This window comes from Centruroides vittatus, unplaced genomic scaffold, assembly GCF_030686945.1.
Source record: "Centruroides vittatus isolate TY-2023 unplaced genomic scaffold, ASM3068694v2 contig_975, whole genome shotgun sequence".
NCBI classification, from domain to species: Eukaryota; Metazoa; Arthropoda; class Arachnida; order Scorpiones; family Buthidae; genus Centruroides; species Centruroides vittatus.
Window position 1 is genome coordinate 977626 of NW_027122648.1, and position 27739 is coordinate 1005364.

The 27739-nt window shown below is 35.3% G+C and overlaps 1 protein-coding gene and 1 long non-coding RNA gene across 2 annotated transcripts in view; both read left to right on the forward strand.

The window, feature by feature from the left end:
* Positions 1 to 27739, forward strand: part of LOC136985686 (ras-related protein RabX-like) — a 71466-nt gene that overhangs the window by 23390 nt on the left and 20337 nt on the right. The window contains exon 8 of the mRNA XM_067283015.1: positions 25543 to 25696. Within this exon, the coding sequence (XP_067139116.1) occupies positions 25543 to 25696 (154 nt within the window). The remainder of the gene's footprint in view (positions 1 to 25542; positions 25697 to 27739) is intronic.
* On the forward strand, positions 11733 to 12173 carry LOC136985649 (uncharacterized). Its single transcript, XR_010882368.1, has 3 exons — positions 11733 to 11935; positions 12014 to 12052; positions 12121 to 12173. It is a non-coding gene; the product is annotated as an uncharacterized lncRNA (long non-coding RNA).

Consider the following 27739-nt stretch of genomic DNA (forward strand, 5'->3'; position numbering starts at 1 on the left):
TTAAACAAACGTTTTCGACCTATTCTATAGGCCATCATCAGGCTAAATAAATCGAATAGTACCGTTCCATAAGAACGAATACAAATATTTAAACTTAAAAATTAACAACGGATTAATACAAATATTTAAATTTAAAAATTAACAACGGATTAATATAAATATTTAAATTTAAAAATTAACAACGGATTAAAAGATGATACATAATAAACTAATATCGTATAAAATTAAAAAACAAAACTGAAAAACAAAATAAAAATCAAAAATAAACTCAGAAAAAACTTCTAAACACAAGCATAGAACCATAAAATAAACATGTAAATTAAGAGTTCCTTGCAGAGTCTTGGCGAGGACCGCTGAGAAGATAGAGATTTACAAGAGCAAACTGGAAGGGGTGTGTATAAATGCGAGGGACGCTGAGGGCCTTCCATCGGCCTGGAAGTATATGGTTAAAAACTCTGCAAGGAACTCTTAATTTACATGTTTATTTTATGGTTCTATGCTTGTGTTTAGAAGTTTTTTCTGAGTTTATTTTTGATTTTGATTTTGTTTTTTAGTTTTGTTTTTTAATTTTATACGATATTAGTTTATTATGTATCATCTTTTAATCCGTTGTTAATTTTTAAATTTAAATATTTATATTAATCCGTTGTTAATTTTTAAATTTAAATATTTGTATTAATTCGTTGTTAATTTTTAAGTTTAAATATTTGTATTCGTTCTTATGGAACGGTACTATTCGATTTATTTAGTCTGATGATGGCCTATAGAATAGGCCGAAAACGTTTGTTTAAAATTAAACTTTCTCAGCGAAGATAAGGTGTTAGCCTACTGATATTTAAACAAAATCTATCTTTACTTATAATTGATAAAATATAGTTTCTCAAACTTTCAATAATTACATATTATTAAAACGTTTATTGTTATTACCACAATTAAACAAAATTTTAAAATAGCAGGCTGGTAGCTGTTCCAGAAATTCTCAAATTTACAGAAAACTTGATATTTTTTGATTCTTCAAAAAATCAGGAAATTTAATACGAAGTGAACTCACTGTGTATGGCGTTACCGAATATTTTTCTTCCGAGCACTTTTGACGAATGTATTTTTGTCGTCTTCAGGTGAATAAGAGATTTTTGTATGGAACATAAACGTTCGAAAAGAAGAACACATACAAAATTTAAATAAAAATGTTTTTTGTACGACATTCGATATGAATCCGCTATGATTTTCAAATACATACAATGTTGCGAATGTGATGTAATACGGCACATGCGTGGTGCTGTTTCCTGTTAATAGTGTGACAGATGATGTAAATCGCCATTTAATCATTTGTATAAGGCAATCCATATGTTGGACAGTTCCAGAGTAGGTGCGTTGCACATTTCCAACGTTGTTATATATAGCAACTCCCATATAAAGAGGAACTTTCGGTCGTTGCTCCTCTCGGAGGCCTTCATGGATAATATCTGATGAAATCTTTTGTACCTTCATGCAGCAAGTCTCTAATATATATCCCTTCATCAATTTTACATGGGAAAAAGAAAGTAATGCGGCTTTGGCTTTCTTAGATCTGTGCATACAGAGATCCTCAGAAGCACTACTTTTCTCAGTTCACAAGTTCAACATGCTACATCATCATCCCAGCAAATGCATTCCAGCCTGCACATTATGTTGATGCCGCCATCGCCACCCTACTGAGAAGAGCATTCTTGCTACCATCAACTCAAGAGCTTTTAAACAGTGAATTAAACAACATTAACCTAGTGGTACGTGCAGCGAGCTTTTCACATGCTAAATACACACATCTACTCAGCAGAGTTAAGAAAATGCTGTTTCCAAGCACCATGTTAACCAACAGGAGGGAAGTTACGCTTGTACAATCAGCATTACCATACCTCAGTCCGCTTTCTCTATGCATCTGCCACATGTTTAGACAATAAGGTCTTCTTCTGCCTCTTTCTCCGTTTTTCTAGCTTGCACAGACTTCTCTGCAATGACCAAGACAAGTTCTCCCTTCGTCTTTGAGAAGTCAGGAATTTATGCGGTTCCATTGGAAAATCTTGTAACAGGAATTAATACAAGATACGTTGTAGCCACAGCAAGAATGTTGATCGAACACCAAGATGATGTGGCAAAAGGAAGGTGCAATACTGAACTCGCAAGAAGGGTGTGCGACATGAATTACAATCCATTATGGGCTCACTCTACTATACTCAGGACTTGCAATGACCGAAAGCTCTTCTTTGTGTGGGAGTCGCTATATATAACAATGTTGGAAGCGTGCAATGCACCTACTCTGGAACTGCCCAACATATGGATTGCCCTATACAAATGATTAAACGGCGATTTACATCATCTGTCACACTATTGACAGGAAACAGCACCACGCATGCACTGTATTACATCACATTTGCAACATTGTACGTATTTGAAAATCGTAGCGGATTCATATCAAATGTCGTACAAAAAACGTTTTTATTTAAATTTTGTATGTGTTCTTTTCGAACGTTCATGTTCAATATAAAAATCTCTTATTCGCCTGAAGACGACAGAAATACATTCGTCAAAAGCACTTGGAAGAAAAATATTTGATAAAACCATACACAGTGAGTTCACTTTGTATTAATATTACATGGCATGAATAGCATACTAGACTATATCAGGGAATTTCAAGACACTTTTAGAAATTATAGAATTTCTTTAATTGAAATTTTCTGATAAATACTTTTAATGAAGTTCTAAATTTTTGAATTATTGGAAGTATATGTAGTATAGGATTGATAGACTCTGGGATAATTTTGTAAAAGTTTAACATTTTATAACTTTTATCCCAGTTTCATCATTTTGAGGGGAAGACACTGAGCACGGGCAAAAATACGACGGATTCTGGCATAATTCCAAAATCATTCCAAGGATTCTAAGATACTTTGTATTTCAGAATCTCTCACACATTTCGAAACCACACTCGTTCCACCACCCGTAGATGTCCCTTTGGATATATTTTTCTGCATGATTGTGAGGGAGAGTTTCTGGGATAAAAACTTAGTCGCATTAATTATATATATATATTTTAACTAATATTTATTTAAAGTTTATATATATTTTAATATTTTATATAAGAGAACTAATATTTATATAACTTTTATATTTTAAGAGATTATTTGCGTCATCTGTTAGACATGTCGCAATAGTATATGTTTTGTTTAAATAAGCAATAACAACGATTCTCTCTCTCTCTTTTATTTGAATAAAGAACATTTAAAATAAGGATTACAATAATAATAAAAAATGGGTACATTTCATTTAAGAATTAAAATAAGGATTACAATAATAATAATAAAAAAGTATTAAAAATGCATTGGAAAAAAATGTCTATGAAGAAATAGAATAATGACCATAAGATAAAGTATCTATTCCATAACTTAAAATATATTTCTTATTATAAAATGGTGAAAGAGAAATTTTATTTTGAAATTGGGTTGTGATTACATGATTTTTACTTATTATCTGAGTTTGACTATGACAAAGTTGGTTTTTTTTAATAGAGTAGCTTTATAAAGCTCTTGATGAAAAGTTGTTTTAACAACTGATTTATTTATGCCTTTTGCCATTTTTTTCTCATAGCACTCTTCAGAAATTGAATACATTTTAGCATTTAAATCTACAAATTCTGATATTGATAACGATTTTGCTTCATCTTTGAGAAAACCTAATTCATTTTTATTTTCTTTGCTGTATAATGGATGGTCTAGAGCAGGGGTGGCCAACAAGTCGATCGTGATCGACCGGTCGATCGCCAAGACAATTTTGATCGATCGCTAGCGATGTCTTGACTTAATGTATTATATTTGTAACCGAACGCAACTATATGCATGCAGTTATGACTCGACTCATAAGCAGTGAGTGCACTTCGTACTGAAACAGTGTATAAACATAGTGTGTATTTCACACTTCCCCCTTTCCACTTAGACTATGCCTATGACAACAAGTCGATCGTGACACATTTTTACGATAAAAAGTAGATCTTATGTGCACAAAAGTTGGCCACCCCTGGTCTAGAGGATAATTACTAAAATCAAATATGTTTGGAAGATTGTTTTTAAAATCATCGTAAATATCGTCTGTATAAATTTCTAAAATTAAAGAATCGGTATCTGTATACAAAAATTTAATGTCATCTTTATAATAATTTTAAAATACTTTGTAATATATTTGATACGTATATAACTTACTCAACTCTAAAACACACAAACCTATGTATAATGGTTTATCGAGCAATAAATTTGTTCTCTTTAATCTAAAAACACTACACTCTTCGTTGGTTATTTGGAAACTTTCTAGTGCAGGATCATTTAGACATTGATCTTTTTTACATTGATCTTTATTCAATCCGGTTTTTAAATTAATTTTTTTATGCACGTTTTGAATACGTTTTCCATAGAAGCTATCGATTCACAAATGTGTCTTGACGTACTTTTACAAATTCAACCGCTTCCCAAACCAATCATGTTGTAAACTATAGGCCATATTCTATCTCTACGTTGGTTTAGAAAGCTGCAGGTTTTTTTTGAGAAAATATACCTGTCTATGTAACATATAACAGATTGATTGAATGTTTATACAAAAAAGTTTTTTGATTTTTTCAAGTCTTGAATTTTATAAATTTTTGTAAACATATATATGTTATAGTTAACAATCATAAACGGTGATATGTTATTCATATTTTTGTAAAATTATTTACGTATAAAAGCATTTAGAAAGAACTTCCAAACACCTGGATGTAATTATCAATTTTCAGGTGGAGAACGTGTAATAAAAATTTGCTAAATGGAAATGTATATTGTACTGTAAGTACAAAAGTTTCCGATACCGGGGTTCTCAAATGTTACAATTTATGACTGCAATAAATAATGTCAGATGTTTGTTCCTAGAAATTCTATCTTTGTTCTTCTTTCGAATGCTTCGAGAAATTCTCACTCGTCTTACTTTCTAGTAGACAGTTCTCTTTTGGTTCTAGTGCGCTCTTAGAAGCTAGATAAAATTTATCCAGTAATTATCAAGTAAGTTTATAAGAAATAAAATATTTCCAGAGAATAATAATAATTGTTTTATTATGCATTAGATAAATATAACGAGCTTGTAGAGAATTTTTATTCTTGGCAGAATGTCATCGGAATCTGATTTCAATTATTCCCAGCTATCTGATAGCATGTCAGATAGCTATGGCAGCGAAAGCGAGGTGTCTGATAATGATGACAGTGGAGACAACACCTCCAGAACTTGGTGTGATGTCAGCATCGATAACCCTCCTCCAGCTCCTCCGCGATTTCCCTTTCAGGGAACTCCAGGATGCCACTTCACTCTGGATAATTTCTTCAACCCTCTTGCGTATTTTTTGTTATTTTTTGATTTGAATATTATGACTTCAATAGTAATGGAAACGAACCGCTTCTCGATGCAACAGGCACGGGCATCAACAGATACATGGGAGCTAGTATCCACGGAAGAAATGTTTATATTTCTAACAATATGTATAATGGAAGGCATTCTGCACAAACCGGATGAAAAAATGAATTGGTCCAGGAATGAACTGTTTCTAACTCCGTCATTTGGCAAACTAATGACAAAAAAAAAGATTTCTAAGCATAAAAAAGTATTTACATTTCTCTGACACAGACACATTCGACCTGGAAACTCACCCAAACCCAAAAGTAAACAAAATTTGGCCAATAATCGAAAAGTTACATTCTAAATTCTCCTGTCTCTACACACCAGAAGAAAACATAACTGTTGACGAGAGCCTGCTCTTGTACAAAGCCGTCTTTCATGGAAGCAGTACATTCCTCTTCCAAATCTTACAACTTGTGTGAATCTTCCTCTGGGTACTTGTGGAATTTTATAATTTATACAGGTAAAGGCACGCTACTAAATGAAAAATACAAAGATATGCTGCTAATTACCCAAATTGTGCTTACTTTGATAGACCCATTGTTAGGCAAAGGATACTGCCTAACAACAGATAACTACTATACTTTGCCACAGTTAGCGGATCATCTAGTAAGTTGCCAGACTGATTTTTGTGGAACGCTCTGTGTAACAAGAAGAGACGTTTCAAACGAAATTCAAAGCAAAAAATTGAAGAAAGGGGAGACTGTGGCAATGAAGAGAGGAAAAGTATTGATCAAAAAGTGGCAGGATAAAAGAACTGTTACAATGCTCTCTACATTCCACAGTCCAAAAATGATTAATACAAAAACTCTGAGCGGAATAGAAATAATAAAACTGGAATGTGTCCTTGATTATAATCAGAGAATGGGAGGTGTTGATCTTTTAGATCAACATCGCCATGATTATCCTGTGATGAGGAAAAGGGGCAAAAAATACTATAAAAAATATTTTTTCAAATGTTGGACCCTTCGATATACAACGCACACGTTTTATATTAAAAAAAATGGGTGGGGAAAAAAATCATTTATTATTTCAAATGAATTTAGTAGAGCGCCTTGTAATGACTTATCACACCCAAAGGATGATCGGCCAACATAGTCAGTCGAGGACTCCAGGTCCTCTTAGACTAGTTGAAAGGCATTTCCTGGTGTTTATTCCACCAACGGAGAAAAAAGCCAACCCCACAAGATGCTGTGCTGTATGTTGCAACAATTTTTTATATTCTTTTCATCTTTTTCCTATTGTATTTTCTTTTTTATATTATATTATTGTATTTTTATGATTCAATTTTTGTATTTTTATCATTGTATCTTTTATATATTATTTTTAAATATCTTTTATGTCATTAAATTTATTTTTATTTTATGTTTTGTCATGTTTCATTTTTTAAATTATTTTTAACCTACTTTACCCACGAACGGCAGCTTCTCAGCAAATCACGAAACCTATACGGTGAAGCCGACATTGCAGGATGGGATGCCCCTGTAAAGTTGGCTATCGCAAGGGAAAGACACCGTTTAGGAACCATCCGAGACGTAAACACAAAAACTGTTTAAAACTTTTTTAAAATTAAAATGAACTTTTTTTCTTTAATATTTAATAACAACAAAGATTTTCGAGCGTTTTTTTTCCCCCAAAACAGAACACTAAAAGGGTTAAAATTAGATGTGAATCGTAACCAGAAAAATTATGAAGAATAACAGGAATAAAGTGTTTTAGATTTAAATTTAAATTACACCCCTGACAGGCCACGCCTCGAAATTGGCCATTTGAGTGATGCGATTATGCTTACATCATTAGAGGAAAACTTTCTTCCACAGATATTACATTTATCTCGATTAATAGAATTTGGAATTGTTTGAGAATCTAATGGAATATTCAGTTTTATTTCTTTAATAAGATGTTCCGACAATGCTTTCAAATGTAATAGGAAATCCTCTACTGCATTCAGACCACAATAAAATTTTTTTATTAAATTAAGAATTAGAATAGATAAATTAGAATAGATAATAGTAAATTAGAATAGATAATTGTTTCGTTTTTATCTAATACGATCATCACGTAACAAATCTGTTTATGAATTTGCGTAACAGTACTAAAACTAGTATTGGTTGATTGCATTGCATTAGAAACCGTTTCCGTTAAACATTCAAAATCTACGAAAATTATTATGGGATGTTTAAGCGTCCTATGATGATCATTAAATTTAAGAATAGAATTTTCGACTTTAAAAACTGACAGTCTCTGAAATTTAAAGTCTGTACCTATTTCTCTATGTAAATTTATACTCAATTTGCATTGGAAACCGTTTAGACAATTTTTGCAATAGTAATAAAGAGATATTTGCTTTTCGTGTAAAAGCCTATTGAAATTTAGTATTAAAAAATAATGATGTTTGTATAATAATAAATTTACATTTTTATCGAATTTAAGTTTACTTATATAATAAGGAAAAACAATATCCTTATAACCGTATACATTAATACTAATAGTATTCGATTTTTCAAAACTCTATATCTGATCCAATGAAATGGGAAATTTTAAATTCGAACAATTAATAAATTTTAAATATTTTGTATAAGTAGATACATTATTTTTATTATTTGCTAATGGAAAAATAGATGCGAAAATGCAATAAACGAAACATTTATCGTCTTTACATCAAATTTTTAAAAGATTTTTTATTTACTAACTGTTTTGGTAAAATTATAGACCCACAATCTCCATCGTAACCATCATATGCCGATTTATGAACATCTATAAAATCTAGTTTATAAATTATCCAACTACTACCTAAAATAACAGCGATTGATATATCTTCTAGAATTTTTTTTCTATTGCATTCTCAATATTTTTCCAAGCCAGAAATGGAGATAAAATTCATTCAGCATAGCTTGTAAAAAGAAAATCTTTAAACTCATATTTATCTCCTGTTTCTATACATTTATATATTATTACTGTAAGATGAATAACAAATCAAACTCTATAATCATTTCCAAAATTTGTAATTATATTAAATAATTCAGATTTTATCTCTCTGAAAAAATAGTCAGATCAACATATTTGAGATTAGATTTACGATAACATTGTAAAAAATTTTGAAATGCTGATTCTACTAGCAAAAACATTTTTTTTACCTGAACTAGATTAGGATGAATCAATGTTTCTAGATAATTTTCATTATTTCAGATTGTCTTCTCGAAAAACGATGAGAGATGATTTCAATAGAGAGAGAGAGAGAGAGTGTTTCTGTTATAAAAAAATCAATTAAATTACATCATTTAAAAAAAAAAAATTATTTTACAAAAATTGTAAGAATTTACTTACATGTAAGCTTTCCATATTTAGACATAGTTTTCCAAATATTTTTGTACAGCATTTAAGGCCTGTAGAAAAAAATGAAGTTTTTTCACGGGTATGTTGAATCTATTTCATATCTCCCCTTTTGCCGATGTCTTCGCTAAACACATATAACTTGGAAATCAAATTCTTTGATTTCCAAGTTATAACCGTGCGATATATAGGTCGAGTATGGTGGGATTGATTTAAAAGATGATTCGTCTTTCGAAATTATTAAATCGTATTTTTTCTTTTCTCTGATGATGCATCGTCGATTTTGATCGATTTTCGTTTTTTAGTTGTAAATGGGTTATCAATAACAAATAACGATAGTGAATCTATAAAAAAGATGAATAACTATGAAAAAAATAAATAATAATTTAGGATTTTTTTTTAAATAAGAAAATTATCTAAAGAGATTCTAATTTACCTTCCATGGACATTTTTTCTTGCTTGGATTAGTTGCAGAGAGAGAGAAAGTAGAGAAACTAAAGAATCTTCTCTATTCCTTTTGCTTTTATATCAGTTTTACTAATAGCAGGGGTTATTACTCTTTTGATGTGCAATCAATGTGGATAAGAAAAAACAAAATTAAATCTTCGAAAATGATAGGAAAATTTTAACCTTGAAAATGATTTAGCCAGAAGAAAAACATGATAGAATTTTAATAGATAGCAGGGGTTATTACTCTTTGATATGGATAAGAAAAAAACAAAATTAAATCTTTTAAAGATGACCTACATAAGTGTTGTGGTTTTTAGTATGTTTAAAAGCGATGGAAAAATTTTAACCTTAAAATGATTTAGCCAGAAGAAAACACGATAGAATTTTAATAGATAAAAATCATAAAAAACTTTAAAAAATTATCCTTTTTGAAAGTCGTATTAATTAATCAAATAATATCTGGTTGAGCTATAAATCAAGCACAGCTATAAATCATGACAGAATTTTAATTAGAAAAAATATCTTAGAGATATTATTTTTTTAAATTAGACATTTATTCACGATGATAATAAAGAAAAACATGCCATGATTTTTTTTAATTGTGATTAGAAACAAAATTTTAAGCTTTACATATCATTCCAGTTTGTGTCTAGGTCAGTGGTTCCCAACCTTTTCTAGGATGCGGAACACTTTTGTGAGCAATTTTCTTTAGTGGAACACTTACTTAAGTTAATATGAAATACATAAGCTTGTTGTCAGTTATTTTATTAGAATTGAGCAGTTATAATTCAAAATCTCTACTCATATTATTAACGCCAAGTCTAAGACAGGAAAAAATATACCTAAATAACTTTAATGGGAAACTTGTGCCTGATGTTTTTTACATATTTCATTCAGTTTTTATCATTGCCTTTATCTTATTGGAAACAGTAGTACACTCCATAAGTACATATATACAGTGGTGCCTCGGATAACGTACGCCTCGAATAACGGACGCTGCGAACAACGGATGCTGTGAACAACGGACTTTCTGTTTGGCCGTTACGTGACTTGAGCAATGGACTGGCTGCAAACAACGGACTTTCGGCATAATTGATGACTGCTCCATGGGTGCGGTCTTTAATAGCGGTTGCTCTACGTCTCCGCTACTACGGGAGTGCGCTGCTGTTTGTAGGCATTTATGAACGACGGTGAAAGAAAGAAAGATGGCAGCGCCCGCACTATCGATAGTATCATGATGGAGGAATCTATAATTCTAAAATATGAGCTTTTAAAAGCAAAAGGGCGGCTCTAATTGTAAAATTTAACTATAAAATGGATTATTTGTTAAAAGTGCATTCAAAATAGCCACAAAAAAAATTAGAATGCGGGCTACCATTCGAAAAAAATTCGTAAAGACACACCACTGCGTGCACTAACTTGCGCTTTCACAATTTCTAAATTTTCATTCATAAAGCCACATAATGGACCCAGAAACGAAACTATCTGAGCCATGGAGGACGCCATGTTGCTTTCCACAATAAACTACTGCTACAAGCGGCCATTTTTGCCATTCGACGGCGCGCACTCTCACCGGAATTTAGGAACGCGTTCCGCAGAAATTTTTAAACGGATGTCGCTCGCGAAGAGTTACACGGAGGAATAAAAGAACGCACCCCATGTTCATTTTTTTTTAATGATACAGTACGGTTATTTTATGCTGCGGAACGAATTAGATGTTTTAACATGTATTTCTATGGAAAAATGTGTTTCGTATAACGGATGTTTCACTTAACGGATGTGCACCTGGAACGGATTAAGTACGTTATATGAGGCACCACTGTATTTAAGTTTATGAAAATTTTATGATTTTAATTTTTTGATATTCGGCGGCTCAAATACGATTGTACACTTTCCGATTTGCAACTAAATCTGCGGAACACTTGGGAGATGCTTACGGAACACCAGTGTTCCGCGGAACACCGGTTGGGAACCACTGGTCAAGGTTGATTTTTAAAAAAAAATAGTCAGAGGAAACATTTCTCTTTCAAAAGACTTGTTAATAAAAATTCAAATGATATCAATGAACTGAATTTAATTACATTTTTTAAAAAATTTAACATTTAATTGTGTCAATGTCCTTCTTAATGCAATATAAAAGCTTTCATTTATACATATGATGATATTAGCTTTCAGTCATGGTCTATATTAAAAGAACATACATTTACATTATATACAGCAAGGCACAATAATAAATTATACGTAGGAAAGAAGATAAATGAAACAAAATGGATTTGCGTAAAAATTTTAGAAGTGAATACCGGACAGTATATAGTGTTTATAGACCAAAATGATGGGCTTTGTATTTTTCTAAAGATGGTAAGTATGTTTTTTTATATTTCGGTAAAAAAATTTTTTAAATATTTATTTTTAGATTAGATAAACAAAAAAACATTATTTTCTAGATTTACCTGTCATTATAAGACGTGATGTTTTTAATATATATAAATGCATAACATCCGGAGCCATATTAAATTATATCCAACTCGAAATTTTTATTAAAAAAATTAATAAAAAAAAAAGTTTTTTACGACAATAATACTTATGCCTCAATAGAAACAAACAATAGACAAAACAACAAGCATGACAATTTTAATGGAACACGAGAATTGGCTGATGGTTAAAATAGATGAAACCAATCAGTTATTAGTTTTACATGAGGATGGTAAGTATGTTTTTTAAAAGTTTATAAATTTGAATATTAATTTTTTTTTCTTAAATAATATAATTTTTTTATTTCTAGATTCTTGGATCCGGAGATGGATATAATTTAAAAAAAATTGTATGATTAAAATTTATAAATTTTGAATAATATTCTTTTTTAATGATTTAATAATTTTTTATTTCCAGAATCTATGGAATTGCCAACATAATTTTTGTAAAAAAATATGGTAAGTAAAAATATTTCTATGCTTTTTGGATATAGGTGGTTAAATTTAATACTAGCTTTTGTTTTTTTTTCAGATTCAATAAAAATGCTTTTTTTAGTTTTAAAAGTAGACTTTTATTTGAGTAAACTAACGCTACATTGATTACATTTAATTGATATATTTGATGGTATTTTACCAAAACAAAAATTTTTGCGTACAAAAGTTATTACATAAGCATCGTTAAAATATTTAGTATTAGGCTGAAGTTTTTTTAAGTCTTGATTTCTCGATATTTTGTAGAGAAAAATAGACAAAAGTATCTGCACGTAAGACTATACAGGCCTTGGAGCATTCTTCGATTCCAGCATAACTCCTTGGAATTCTGTCTAATGAACTGTATAATTTTTGGAGGTAATCTGTATGGGTCAAAATAATAACAGGTAGCATTCCAAAAGTAAATACCTATCCAATGCTGTCCAGGATTTTTACTGCTGTCTGTATTAACAATAAAGCCCCTCTTCTTTCCGATTGTTTTGAAGTAATAAATCCGACAGATAGATGTCTCCAAATGTCTTGCTATCTCCTAATGCCAGTTTCCATAGTGTAATTGTATCCATTATTTTTAGTTGTTGACGTAAATATTCCAAGATCGGTCGATTTCTATTGTATTGCGATATTCTAAGAAACATACAATGTTAACTGTCTCTGGTAAATGTCTTTTAAACTTTAAATCAAAACTAACATTACCATGTGTTAAAATAGATGTATGATTTTCAGTTGCTGCACGGTCGGGAGTTAAATCAAACACGTAAAACATATATCCTTGGGCATAGTCGTAATACAATATATTAGTGAATTTTCCATAGGGAATTCCACCCATCTCTTCGAATAATGTTGCATGACTTTTTTCATCAAAATCAGGAGTATAAGGAATTAAAATTGAATCTTTTATAATAGAAATATAATTTAAATTGAAATTTTCAAAATTGAAAGGATTTAAATCGAGTTGTCCATTAAATGCATTATTATGTACTAACCTGATTATAATTCTTTTTGGCATTTGGCCAATTATTGCATTTGAAATATTTGAACTTAAAATACCTTTACTTAAAGTAAATACTTTAATATTAACTTGTTGATAAGGCATTTTAATTACAGAATTTTCTAATGCTTTTTCCATTCCAATTAAGATGCTTCTAATTTGTTTACTTTTAACGTAATATTCTTTAATCAAATCTGATAATTATTGCTGGGTGCCATTAGAGCAAAAGCATTTTTTGAACATTCCAATTTGATCCTAACATCAATTCCATTTATCAATAATTTAGGTTGATTAATAAAATCGAATTGAAGTCGTCCATTTAAATCCAATAATTGACTTTTGCTACTTTTCTTAAATCTAGTGATTAATCCTTCATTCTTGGCATCTTTAATCTGATTGGTTTCATTTAAAAATCCAGCAGTATCCATTATACCTTCTTAAGCCTTTTTTCGAATTTCCGGTACTAAGTACTAACATTAACGACCACTTAACTAACGTTTTCGATCGCCTCCGCGATCTTCGTCAGGTTTTATTCGACGAAGATCGAATAAAACCTGACAAAAATTGCCATTCGTCAGGTTTTATTCGAAAAAAGGCTTAAGAAGGTATAATGGACATCATATGTACCGGTATGAGGATTGTTTCCAGCAGTATCTTTGTAGAAAAAAGACTGGTTAAATAAGTTTTTTGTGCTTCTTCAGACAAAAATAATAGAGCTTCTATTATTGCTTTATATGCATAGTTTACATGTGATGATACTTGGTTTTTGTTAAACCATATGGTGCACTGTGAAAACATACTATGCAATAAATTATTTACCAGAGTAACAAGATCTGTATCCAACGTAGATGTTCCATTTTGTTTAGTAATAGATAATTGTGCTTTAATTGAAATACTACTCAAATCTATTAAACTTTCACCTGAACCAGAGATTAGAAATTCGATCGGTGAGTTTTGGTCGGTAATAGATGTGATTGGATGAAGGATACTAGCTGTAGTATTCTCTATTGCCAACTGTGTTGGAATAGTTTTCAAGAAATCTAATTCGGATTTCAGGCAAGGACATGAAAATTGATCCATTTAAGAGAAAATATCGACTTCTTTCCTTCTCTTAATATTCTTTTGTTTTATACTTTTTCTTCGATGTTTTCGTTTTTTACCTGATCCACTTTGAACTTTTTGAATGATGTCATCTTTTATTTTTTTCCAATTGATTTAATCCACGATAAAAGCAGCGTCTTTTAATGATTTCCCTCTGAGTAAATCCGATCTAATGTCTTTTGCAACGTTTAACACTTTCTTTCCAATATATTTTCCTGCATCTTTTAATATTGGAATTGCTTGTCTAAACACGTCTCCAAAAAACCCATATCCTTTTTGGATCGGACAACCTTTAAAGTATTGTCCTTTTTCCGATTGGAAAAAATGGAGTTGTTGATATATAGGATCGGACTGTAAAAATCCCTGCTGAAAATTGGGATTAATAATTCCTTCTGTCTGTGAACAATAATAAGTGATGCAGTCCTCTGGTTTAAGCTTCATTTTATTAAATAAATGATTCTTTCGTGAAAATGGATTTTTATACTTGTCGAAAACATAATACCCAAAGTGATTTTCCAGAACTAGAAATTGTGTTTTCACCTGTCGCAGAGCATAGATCTATAGATATAGTCTCGATGTAATTTGTTTGAAGAGGGAAAAATAATGGAATATTATAAATTTTAACAATTTGTTGATCTTTTTCTCCCATGACTGGAATTACTCGAAACAATGGAGCAGTAGTATCCCCTATGTGATGAGATTTTGTTATATTAGAATATACAAATATTTCCGTTATTCTTCCATTTAATTCTAGAGGATAGGTCCCTATAAATTCTCCTTCGGTATATTATAATTGATTGAATCCTAATATATCTTTTAATTGTCTATTAAATTTTACGGAAGATTCCCGTGGAACTTTCAATAATAATTTTTTATCTGGGAGTGATTTAAAACTTATCATCTGAAATGATTTAAGAAATTCTTTTGGTTCGTAATAATCCACTTGGTATATGTATCATATTTTCAATATTTTCGGTTCTTATTTTTTTTTTTCTATATCTATATCTATTTTTAATCTATTTTTCTTAATTAAAGTAATAAATTCTCCACTAAAATCTTGTAAAGATGGAGTACATTGAAATGATTGTTCTTGTGCTTTTAACATGAAAGGTTTTTGATCTAAATTCAGCATAGAAAGAAATGTATTACCATCTTTTGGAGATGTATGCAATTCGCAGTCAATAGCAACTTGAATTTTCACCATGTATCATCTTTGTTAAAAGGAAATTTAATAAAACAATCCTTTTCTAAACCTTTCAAATTATTTGTAATATTCTCAAATATACTACTTGATATTACAAATCAAGTAATATATTTCACTCCTCTAGGTTGTAATGGAATTAATGTAGATAAATCTTTGCCTTTTACTCTAAATGATCTTGTTTCCCTAGTAGTAATGACATATTCCTTATTTTCACTAGAGATGTTAAACCATGAAAGAGGTATTATTATCTGGGATATGGCCACTTTCCAAGTTCCTGTTAAATTTATCAATGGATTAATTTTCAATGTGAAGGAGGATTGAGTATTTTTTGGAAAAAAAATCCATACTCGCTGTGCTTATTAGAGTCACATAAAAATTATCCATATTTTACTTTCTGCAATTCTTCGTTATAAAATCAACCTTTAATCGTCTGGTTGTTATAATCTTTCAACACATAAGTGGGAGGAATTGTAGGATGTTCTTTTATAATGAAAATTTTCTTACTCCAACCTGGCAAATAATCTCTCGTAAAAGTTTTTCATTTCTTAGAAACTGTAACTCTATCATCGACTTTATATTTTATTTTAGCTTTCATTTTACCATAAAGTCAATTAAAAATTTGCAAATGGTGTTTAGGTTTTACCTCTGCCAGAGACATTCTTATACTTTGATGTATGCTATGATTATATGCTTTTACCAAATCATTTAATTTATCAATATATTTATTAGAATTTCGATAAGTAATAAGACAATAAATTTTATTTTTTAGAGTTTTATTAAATTGTTCTACTATCAATGCTTTTGTTTCAGAATGAGTATAATAATGATTTATTTGACATTTTTTAAACAAATCCTTAATACCAGTATTCATGAACTTCTCCCTTTATCGGTATGGAGAAACCTATGTATTTCTTGTTTAAATATTTTTTGAAACACTTTTTTTATTGTTTCAGGCTTTTTGTCTTTAACCTGAATTACATAGGCATATTTAGAAAACACATGATAATTGTTAATAAATATTTTATTCCATTATTGTCTTTTGAAAATTGTCAAACATCCATAAGATTGGAGTGAAATAATTTCCCTGGTGTAAAGCTTTAGTTTTACGACATGTATAATTTATTCATACTGGTTTATGTAGCGTATGTGTATCTTTACTCGATAGCCATTTTTTGATGGTTTTTCTCAGCAACTTTGTCGCTTTTACTAGGTTTGTTACACTACCAAATGATGCAGGATGGGATGGAGTATAATAAATAGATCTCAATAATCTTTCCATGAAATATGCTCTTTTTTTAGATGATGCAATCCATTTAGGAATTTTTGTGGCTGATGCTCCACCAGGTTTTTTTCTAACACTAATTGATCAAAAAGGTGATGGAATTGAGGGCGATCGAAAATGAAGTATGGGCGATTCTCCTATTGTTAATCGAGTTGACAATACTTTATTTCCAATCCATTCTTTGGGTACATTTGCTTTTATAATCCCATTCCAAAATTCTGAAAAACCTGTAGGGGTGATTGACGATTTTTGTAATTGCATAAGATATGACATTAAATCCACTATATGGCTATTTATTATTGGTTTGTTATTCACCACTAATTCTCCTTTTTTATTCAAATTGTATTGATAAGGCTTTAGTAATTGAATGTTATGCGGAACATATTTTTGATATGCCAGTGGAACCAAAACAGTTATCTGATCTTCGATAAATGGTTTTGTTGGTTTGGGCGATGGTTGTTGAGATTCTTCAGTTGGTTGTGATACTAAAGAAACTCGAATCAGTTCTTTTGGTGCATGAATAGTTTGTTTAAATCTCAAAATTAGTTGACTTAATAGTTTAACTTTCAAATCATCTGACAAAGTACTTTCTTCTAATAAATCTTGAATATTATCATGTAATTGTATTTCTGGTTTTTGTAATTGATACTTAGGAACTAATTCAGGGGGTAATAATGCCGTTCATTGAGCCATTTTTTATTATAATCCAAAAATATTTTTAGCTAATAAAATTATTGGACCTAAAATCACACCTAAAAATTCTCCAGATTGGTTTACCAAAATCTTTTTTGCTTGGAGACCTATTTTTTTATTTGCGAGTTTTCGTATACATCTTTTATATTTTTTCAACTTGTTGACATTAATGGGTAAATGACCTTTAAGCATGTTGTTGGAAATTTCACATATGACTTTTATTTGATCGGTAGAAGCTTCTTTTAACAAAGCTTTTCTCTGAGCAGGTGTTTTGCCTTTGCAAGCACATTTAACAAATGATAATTTTTCTTGATATTATTCATTTTTGTGGAAAATATGCACTCAATACACGCCTCGGTCATTGGGAAACACGAATCTCTTAAACATAATTCTTTATTCGTAGATGGGTGGAAATCAACTAATAAATATTCATACGGTTTGGATGTCGCGGTTAAATATGCATCTTTAAAGTATGTCGTCTTACCTATAAACACTTGGCAAGCAAGACAGTTGATTTGACTTTTATCTCTTTTATTCTTAAATAATATCAAATAATGAGTATTTAAACTTATATCTCTCATTATTTTATTACGAGGAAATCAATTTTGCATGATCAATATAACACTTATATTTTTATGATGAGATTGAACGGTAAATAATTCAGCAATTTTTTTCAGTTATGCAATAAATCATCTATAATTATTAAATCCAAATTTTTGATATTTTCGGGCATACCACATTTAAAATGAATATTTTTCTCTTCCATGTACTATGGTTGAAACATTGAGTAACACCACATAACGCTCTTTAATGGTTTTTCATAGATATTTTCATGCAGCATTTTCCAAACTAATATTAAAATATAAAAGTTATATAAATATTAATTCTTTTATATAAATATTAAAATTTAAATAAATATTAGTTTTAAATATATATATATAAATATATATATAAATTTAAATAACCGACGTGACTTATCCCAGAAAATCTAGCTAAAATCATGCAGAAAAGTATATCTGAAGGGGTATCGAAAAAGGGTGTGGTTTTGGGGTGCGTGAGAGATTCTGGAATACAAAATATCCTAGAAATGGTCAACCAAAATTGGAATTATGCCAGAATCCATCACATTTTTGCCCCTGCTCAACATCTTTTCCTCAAAAAGGGGACAGACTAGAATAAAAGTTATAAACTGTTAAACTTTTACAAAATTATCCCAGTCTGTCAATCTTATACTGCTGATCTCACATCTGATTCATTTATTGCAACATTAAAGAGATTTTTCTCGAGACATGGTAAAAGTATGTCGTGAGAGTTGTAGGTGGTACAATCTTGACATTAGAAGAGTTTCTCATCATCACCAATCAAATTGAGGAAATTTTAAGCAGTTGCTCCATTTCCCTGTTATCAGTGGATCCATATGATCTTGAAGTATTAACACTGGCTTATTTTCTTATAGGTAGATCAATTGACACTATACCAGACATCGATCTTAAATCCTCTATCAGACAATAGCCTTTCACATTGGCAACGTGTAACAAAAATGACTCAAATCATTTGGAAATGATGGACTGATACATACTGAAATAATTTACAACAACGGAATAAGTGGGTAATTGAAAGAGATAATATTAAATTAGGGACATTAGTCATTATCAAGGAAGATAACAGTGGGAAATATATGGTTAGTGGGAAGAATTAGTTTTCCCAGGATCTGATGATAAGGTAAGAGTTGTAAGTGTAAAAGCAAAAAGTGGTATATTTAAATGAAGTGTATCTAAGACTTGAGTTTTACCTTTGAAGAACTGAAGTTGTGTTTTGTAAAAAAGATGTTTTTGTGTGTGTGTACCCGGTGCGCCAATAATACTCGATGAAGTTCTGTGTGTCCTGTTGGAAAACACCGTTACAGGTCCGTCGGGAAGACACCTTGCGAATATTCCGTTGCTTGAAGGCACCGCTCGGGTCCAAAACGATCTTAGAAACTTCTCTCCCCAATCGTCCGGATGGCGTATCGTGGGCGAACTCCTGTCCGAACGGTGTAACGAGACGAACTGTCCCGAATCACGTAACCAGATGAACTCCCTTCACCACCTGCGTCCCTCTCTCCTTTTCGTACACACATGTCGGCCACGTGTCGGACGACCACCCGGTGTTTTCCCGTTCACATGTGGTCAGTCCCTCCCTCCACCGTCTTCTTGGAACGATGATCGTTATCGGCGCAATAAGGGAAGGGCGGGAATCGTGTTTACACAATTCCACCCCGACACCTCCCCTGCCGAGGATCAAACTGTGCTCGCTTGAGCCTGTTTGATACCCTGCACGTTGCCGCACAACCTTACAAATCGCGGTGGTCCGTTCCGATCGGACTGACCCGTTCTCCGGAACATCCGGGAAGAGATTCACCCCCTCCCCGCACAGAGATGCGACCTTCACCGTCCGACTCCAAACGTGAGAGAGCGTCCGCGTTACCGTGTAGTTTCCCCTTCCGGTACTCGATTCGCATGTCGTAACCTTGTAACGCGAGTGCCCACCGTGTAAGTTTGGCACTCTGTGGCGTGGACAACGTCAGATATTTCAAAGGATTGTGGTCTGTGACCACTGTGACCGGCCTCCCATAGATCCAGTAATTAAACTTGTGGAGGCCCCAGATAATTGCATAGGCCTCTTTCTCGATGGTAGCCCATCGGATCTCTGCCCCCTTTAACTTCCGACTAGCGAAGGCTATTGGTTTTTCCTGCCCTTCTGGCGAGAACTGCGCCAGACAGACGCCGATAGCGTGATTCGATGCGTCCGTGAATAGTACGAAAGGTCTTTCCGGGTCCGGAGAGTATAGTAACGGAGCTTGCCCGAGCTTCGTCTTTACTGCCTCAAATGACCTCTCGAGTTCCCGATTCCATTCGATTGTTTTCGGTGCTCGGCGAGCGAGCAGATTGGTGAGAGGGTTCGTCAATTTCGCGAAATCCGAAATGTAGTCCCGATAATATCCGCATATACCCAAGAAGCTCCTAAGTTGCTCCTTTGTCTTGGGCAGAGCTAGAGCGGTTATTGCTTTAACACGTTCCGGATCCGGCGCGTGCCGTCCGGAGCCGACAATGTGTCCTAGATATAGAAGGCGCGGTCTAGCGAACTGACATTTGTTGGCATTGACCGTCAGTCCGGCGTCTCTTAATGCCCTTAACACTGCTTTGAGATGGGTCAGGTGTTCTTCCCAACTCCGCGAGTAGATGGCCACGTCGTCAATGTACGCCACGGCGAAGTCGTTGAAAGGGGCCAACACCAAATCCATCAGTCTTTGGAATGTCGCGGCTGCGTTTCTCAGACCAAACGGCATCACTTCCCACTCATACTGACCGCGGTGCGTAACAAACGCTGTAAGGTGTTTACATTCATCCTCCAACCGCACCTGCCAGTAACCTCTACAGAGATCAAGCGATGTTATGTATCTGGCTTCAGCTAACTGATATACTAATTCGGCGGAGGGCACCATCGGATAGCGATCAGGCACCGTGGCGGCGTTCAGGTGCCGATAATCCACGCATAAGCGCATTCCACCCCCCTTTTTGGCTACACAGACTATTGGGTGAGCGCATTCCGATACGCTAGGCCGGATTAGCTTTGCGTCTAAGAGTTCCCCTATGGTCTCATCCACCTTATTTCGCAAAGCTTGTGGAATCCGATACGGGGCGAACCGTTTCGGAGTCCATCCCTCGATAAGGGTTATCCTGTGCGTTACTAGGTTTGTTTTTCCCGGCTTACTCCCGAATACCGAGTGGAATTCCTCTAGCACCTTGCGTAGGCCGGTCTGTGCCGATGCCGGGAGGTGTGCCGGAATCTCCCCAATCTCTCCGCTCTTTCGTCCACGGTCGTGCAGCTGCCGCGTCGACGGTGTCTCCACTATTTCCCCGAAACTCGCGTCCGAATCAAATACCACTCCAACGGCACAAATTTGCCTTTGGTATTTTCTGAGTCGGTCCACGTGGACCCACTTCGTCCTACCGTCCTCTAGTCTTATTCGGTAGCTGCCCTCACGTTCTCGCCTCTCCACTATGGCGGGTCCTTCCCACCGATCGTCGGTTTTGTTATCAGGATACGTTTTCCTCACCAGGACCGTGTCCCCAATACTAAATTCTTTGGGCCGTGCCCTCAAATTATAATTTGTCGCGTACTGATTTTGTTTCACGGCCGTATGCTCGGTCGCTATCTCCCTGACCGCCTTAATACGCTCCACCAGGGTCTGCAAGTATGCCGCGGCTTTGTTGTTCAGACTATCGGGAGGCGTTACCGATCCGGTCCATACCCTTTTTAAGATGGCTAGCGGCCCTACTGGGGCCCTTCCATACAGCATTTCGAAGGGTGATATGCCGGTAGTCTCATGAGGTACCTCCCGGTACGCCCATAGCAGAAAGGGAATGACTTTGTCCCAGTTCTTCTTGCTTTCCGCAATGGTGTGGCTTAGCATATTTTTGAATGTCTGATTCCACCTCTCCACGCTTCCATTGCTTTGTGGGTGTTCCGGGGTCGAAAATCTAATGCGCACTCCTAATAATCGGGTCATCTCCCGCGTTAGCCCTGCGGTAAAGTTAGTCCCCTGGTCACAGCAAATGAGTTCGGGAAAGCCTGTCCGCGTAAACACCTGTAAGAGCGTCGAACAAGTGGCCGTCGCCGAAAGTGATCTCATAGGCTCGACTTCGGGCCATCGAGTGCATAGGTCGATCATACAGAGAGCGTACCGGTGACCTCTGGACGATGGGGGCTCTATCGGTCCGATCATATCTATATTGACCACTTGGAACGGGGTAGAGGGTCGCGTGAGCGGAGTAATCGGAGTCCTATCCAGAATACGTGCCGGCGCCCTTATTTGGCACCTGTGGCAGCTCTGGCAGTATCTCCGAATATCTGCCGCCATTCCCGGCCAATAGAATACCTCACGAATGCGACCCGCTGTCTTCCGACTACCTAAGTGCCCTCCCCACGGAGTCTTGTGGGCCAGACTTAAAACTTCTGCCCTCCGCTCTTGGGGCACTACCACCTGTTTGATGGGCCGGCCAAACCAACTATCCCGACGGTAAAGTATCCCGTCGTTGACCACCAGCCCATCTTTCCCGTGTTTGGCGGCCTCCCACAACCGGGAGAGCGAATCGTCTCGGACTTGGGCATCCCGCAGATCCGTCCCGTCCCCCTCACTGTCTTCATCTCGGCCGCCCGCCGCACCCGGGTGGGGTTCCGGTTCTTTCCCTTGGGAGAGACCACTTCCCTTTATTCTTACGTTTCTTATGTGTCTTCCCCCTTTCCCTTGGAGCTCCCTCTTCCGGTCTAACAACGTTCGGTAATCCTCTTCCGATAACAACGCGTCCGTGGATTGATTTAACTCACCCGTTACGGCACACGTTACCAGCACCGGCCCCTGCGACTTTGGGCTGCTTTCCTCCCACAACTCTATTGGGAACGTTGCCAAAACCGCGTTTACCCGGTGACCAAAGGCCCCAACCAGTTGAATTTCGCCCTTCGTTTCCATCACCGACGCCGGGACCATTGCTTCCCTTATGACAGAAATCTCCGCTCCCGAGTCGACTATAGCCGAAAGTCGATTTCCGCCACATACTAACTTAATCCTATTCGGCGACTCCCCAGCCTCTGGCCGATCGTACGCTGTTACTCTTGCCACTAAATGGTTCTCCGTCTCAGGCGTCTTGCTCGCGGACACGAGCCGTGCCTGTTTGGGCACGCTAGTCGCCTTCCGGTTAGGGCACTCTCTCTTCCAGTGCCCGGCCTTCCCGCATGAGTAACAGCTAGCCCTGGGTGTTCGCTCGCTAGTATTCCGGGTCACCGGGTCGGGCTTTCTCGCCATCTCTCCCTGGGTGTCCCGCTGGTTCCTATTCTCCTCTTTCTTGTTTCCCAGATTACCGCCCGATGCCTCCGCGAACTTCTCGATAAACTTCGCTAATTCCGCGGGCTTGCTCCATCCCTTCCCCTCTTGCAAGGTTACGTACTTCCTCGCGTCGTGGGGTAAGACTGACTTTAAATGGTCCGCCACCGTTAGCTCGATAAGTTCTTCCCTCGTCTTTACCTCCCTACTATCTACATAGTATTCATACAGGTCCTTCAGACGCGACGCGAACTGGGACCACGTTTCCCCCCCATACCGTTCGGCCCGCCTGAATCCCTTCAAATATTCCGCAGGGGAAAGCCTCAACTCTTCGAGAATGAATTGCTTTAAGGAGGGATAGTGTCTGACTTGATCTACCGACAATCTTGTTAGCGCCGCTTTGCATCTTTCCGATAGCACGCTCAGAACTATTTGCCCCCGCAATTCTTCCGGTACCTCGTAGGTCTCCAGAACTATTTCGACCGTACGAAACCACGATGGCACTGCCTCCTCTCCTTCCGGCATTTTGGGAAGGGCCCCTTTTACTCTCCGTGCATAGTCGTCGAAATTTTCCTTGACTGCACTGTTCTCAGAGTGTCGGGCCTCGTTACGTTGTCTATTCCGTTCTAACTCGATTCTCGCCGTTTCCTGCTTGATCTTTTCGAGTTCGATCTGCAGCCTAAGCCCTTCGAGTTCATCCCTAGAGCGGTCTCTCGTCACGTTTGGCCCGCGTCCCATGGTCGGACTGCCTTCACCTCGCGACCCATCTTCCTGTCGGTTTCCGTTATGAACACCCGACGTCCCCGGCTCATCGTCGTCCCAATCAATTGCCCTAAAACCCCGCGATTTTCCGCGTTTCGGCATCTCTGTGCGAAAGAGAGTGAAATGGCGTACCTGGGTCTCTGATTGCCGGCGGTGCTCTATCTGTTCCCGGGTTCGCTTTCTGCGTTGTCTTGCGTCGCAGCTCAGTCTTCCCGAAGAGTGTCTTTTCCAATCCTGTCGTGACTGCGCCAGTAAAGTTCAAAGTAACGTCAGTAAAGTTCACAAAACGTCTGATGTGTTCACTATTGGCGACCGACCCGGTGCGCCAATAATACTCGATGAAGTTCTGTGTGTCCTGTTGGAAAACACCGTTACAGGTCCGTCGGGAAGACACCTTGCGAATATTCCGTTGCTTGAAGGCACCGCTCGGGTCCAAAACGATCTTAGAAACTTCTCTCCCCAATCGTCCGGATGGCGTATCGTGGGCGAACTCCTGTCCGAACGGTGTAACGAGACGAACTGTCCCGAATCACGTAACCAGATGAACTCCCTTCACCACCTGCGTCCCTCTCTCCTTTTCGTACACACATGTCGGCCACGTGTCGGACGACCACCCGGTGTTTTCCCGTTCACATGTGGTCAGTCCCTCCCTCCACCGTCTTCTTGGAACGATGATCGTTATCGGCGCAATAAGGGAAGGGCGGGAATCGTGTTTACACAATTCCACCCCGACACATCCGTGGTATATTTAAATGAGTGTATCTAAGACTTGAGTTTTACCTTTGAAGAACTGAAGTTGTGTTTTGTAAAAAAGATGTTTTTGTGTGTGTGTGTGTGTGTGCGTGTGTGTGTAACTTGTTGAACCCTGGAAGGTATGAGGTGGATGGGAGGATGTTAAGTTTGATATACAACTAAATAGAATTGTCACACATGTCAGGTATGTTTATGTAATCATATGCTTAAGATTGTGGGGTGAGATTTTCTTACCTAGGGAGGGAGAAATTGTGTGCTTCCCTTTGGTGTGTCAGATCAGTGCTGACTAGGGTGTGTACTTGTGTGGCTGGTAAGGAACCAGTGTTGTGCTTATTAATTGTCGGGTGCCAGAGTGTCACTCACTTGTGGAGAAAATAAATTTCAAATATCTTTTTGTTGTGTTTTAAAGAATTGTGTAATGTGTTTAGAACATGTAAAGGGGAACATTTAAAACATTCTTCAATATTGTACTTTGTACTTTCTTTCATGCAGTAATTAAAAGTATAAAAATATGTTAAAATGTATGTTTGAAACTTTTTATATTCTTATTGCCATTAATATATTTATTACAGATGCAGTCTGAAATATTTTTACTTAATTAAATAAAATAACTTTTTAATAAACATTTCAGCAGTTATAATTAAGCAGATCTGTATCTAAAATATACATTTATAATGGATTTTTAAATCTTTTTTTAAATAGAAAACAATAAATGAAGAAGAATATAACATGATAAAAGAGCATAAACTACAGGATCAAACTGAATTAATTGTTTCGTGTGCTTCAAAACTTGAAAAAGAAAGAGGTCAAGGTGTTATTCAAGTAAAAAGAATTGCATCAAAATTATCCAACACAAGTAAGTTGTTATATTTAAATGATTTTATACTATTAAATTTTGAAATACATTATAGTACAGTAGTATAAAAATTTTCACTTTTCTGCTGGTAAACTTCTTATTTTAACTTTTATCAAATGTTTTTTGGCCCTATTTATAGGTAGTAATCTTACATACACCACTCAGGGATCCTTCCTTTCTCTTTTTTCTATCTCCTCATCTTCCTTCTTTCCTTCTCCTCTTCCCACCCCTTCCCCTTCCTCTGGCTAAACACTTAGTGTACAGCCATTGTCTTTTGTTATTTGTTAACCTTTTCCATGCGGTTAGCTATCGATCGGTGTATATCACGTGACTTCTCCGTTCATCGGTAATGCGAAATGCACCGATCGGTGTAAATTGCGTTATATTCGAGTTTTCCAGTGATCTTAGCTTTGATTTGCTCTTCTGTAGGTCGATTGACTTTGTTTAAGCCAATAAGTGTTTTGTTACCACCCCTGTGCCATAAATATTTCAGTAAATACATTCCCCTACTACTCTACAGTAAATCTTCGCAGTTAACTACACAGTTGGCTGAAAACAATTGAAGGGAAACTCCTTCTAAGGTTTTATTGGGGTATCTTCTGTCTTTGTTGACATTACTTTAACTAATCACAGACTTGTGAAAGGAAAAAATTGCTGCAAAAAACCAATTCTTTAAATCAGCGTTTCCCAACCTGGGGGTTGTGACTCCCTTGGGGGTTGCAGTGATATTAAAGGGGGGTTGTGAAACAATAATGAAATCATTTTCAATTCACTGGATGTAGATGGCTCACTTCGTTTTTTTACAAATTTATCCATTTTGCATTAGAAATTTAAAAAAAAAATTCAGTTTCACAGTTCACTGTACACTAAAATAAAAGCACCAGATGCACGCTTTGCATTCGAAACTTAACTGAAGTGGTGCAATTGCCAGTGCCTCTTTTATACTAGTGACAGCACGACTTGTTCAAATGCATCCATATGCACGTTCAAACATGCTCTCACAGCGAGTATTATAGAAGGAGATCAAATTACAAGAGCACGTACACATCAAGTTGGAACTTGTAAATTGCTCATGTATGTACTGTATATGTCATACATACATGTTCATACCTGTTGCTATAAATGCAGTGACATAAAATAATAGTTGTATTATATTTTTTATATTGTTGGTATTTTCTTAATGTATAAAATTAGTGCAATGTGATTATATAATAATTAAAAAAATTTACATTTATAATTACAGTCAAAATACAATTAGTAATAGTAAGGCTTACTGTTGTTATTCCTTAACACAACCTAGCACGGGTGTCACCAGGGGGGACAGAGGAAAATCAAATTCAAATTCCTCTAGAAATTTGAAAAAATTATTTAAATGCTAAGTTTTAATTAAAATAATCTTCTTAGGCTTGTTGTAAGTTAATAAAAATGTTTTAATTAAGATATTTCTTTTCTGGTACATAGTAAATGATTAAAACTTTATGAATCGTTTTTATTTTACCTACATACAATTCATATCCTGTATCAATTTACATCATCTTGCCCCCCTGGCCCATTGGCTGGCATCGTCCTTGCAACCTAGTAAGTAGGTAGTAAAGTAAGTTTCTTAGCAAAAAGTATTTAAAAATAATAATAATCAGTCACATTTTTCTTAAATATAAAGAAAACTAATCTAATAGGAACATTCTAATTTGAATTGCAAAAATATGATATGAGAAATAACAACGCATCCAGTGTCTCATCACCAAGTCTGCTTCTCAATTTGTTGCACATATATGCAGCTGCTGAGAAAGCACTTAGAAGCTGTAAATTTTAATATAGATGAGTTCTCGAGCATATTATTTATGTTTATTATTTAATTTAAATTGGATGCAACAACCAGAGGCTGGTGGGAGTGCTCACTTAAGGGTGATGATATTCCTCCATTGAAGACTTATTAGAATTTTTGAAGGGTCATGTTAGAACTCTACAGCCAACCAAAAGTGCTCTCGACTGCACCAGAAAATTGACGCTCACAAAAATACAAAAATGAAGTATATTACCAGG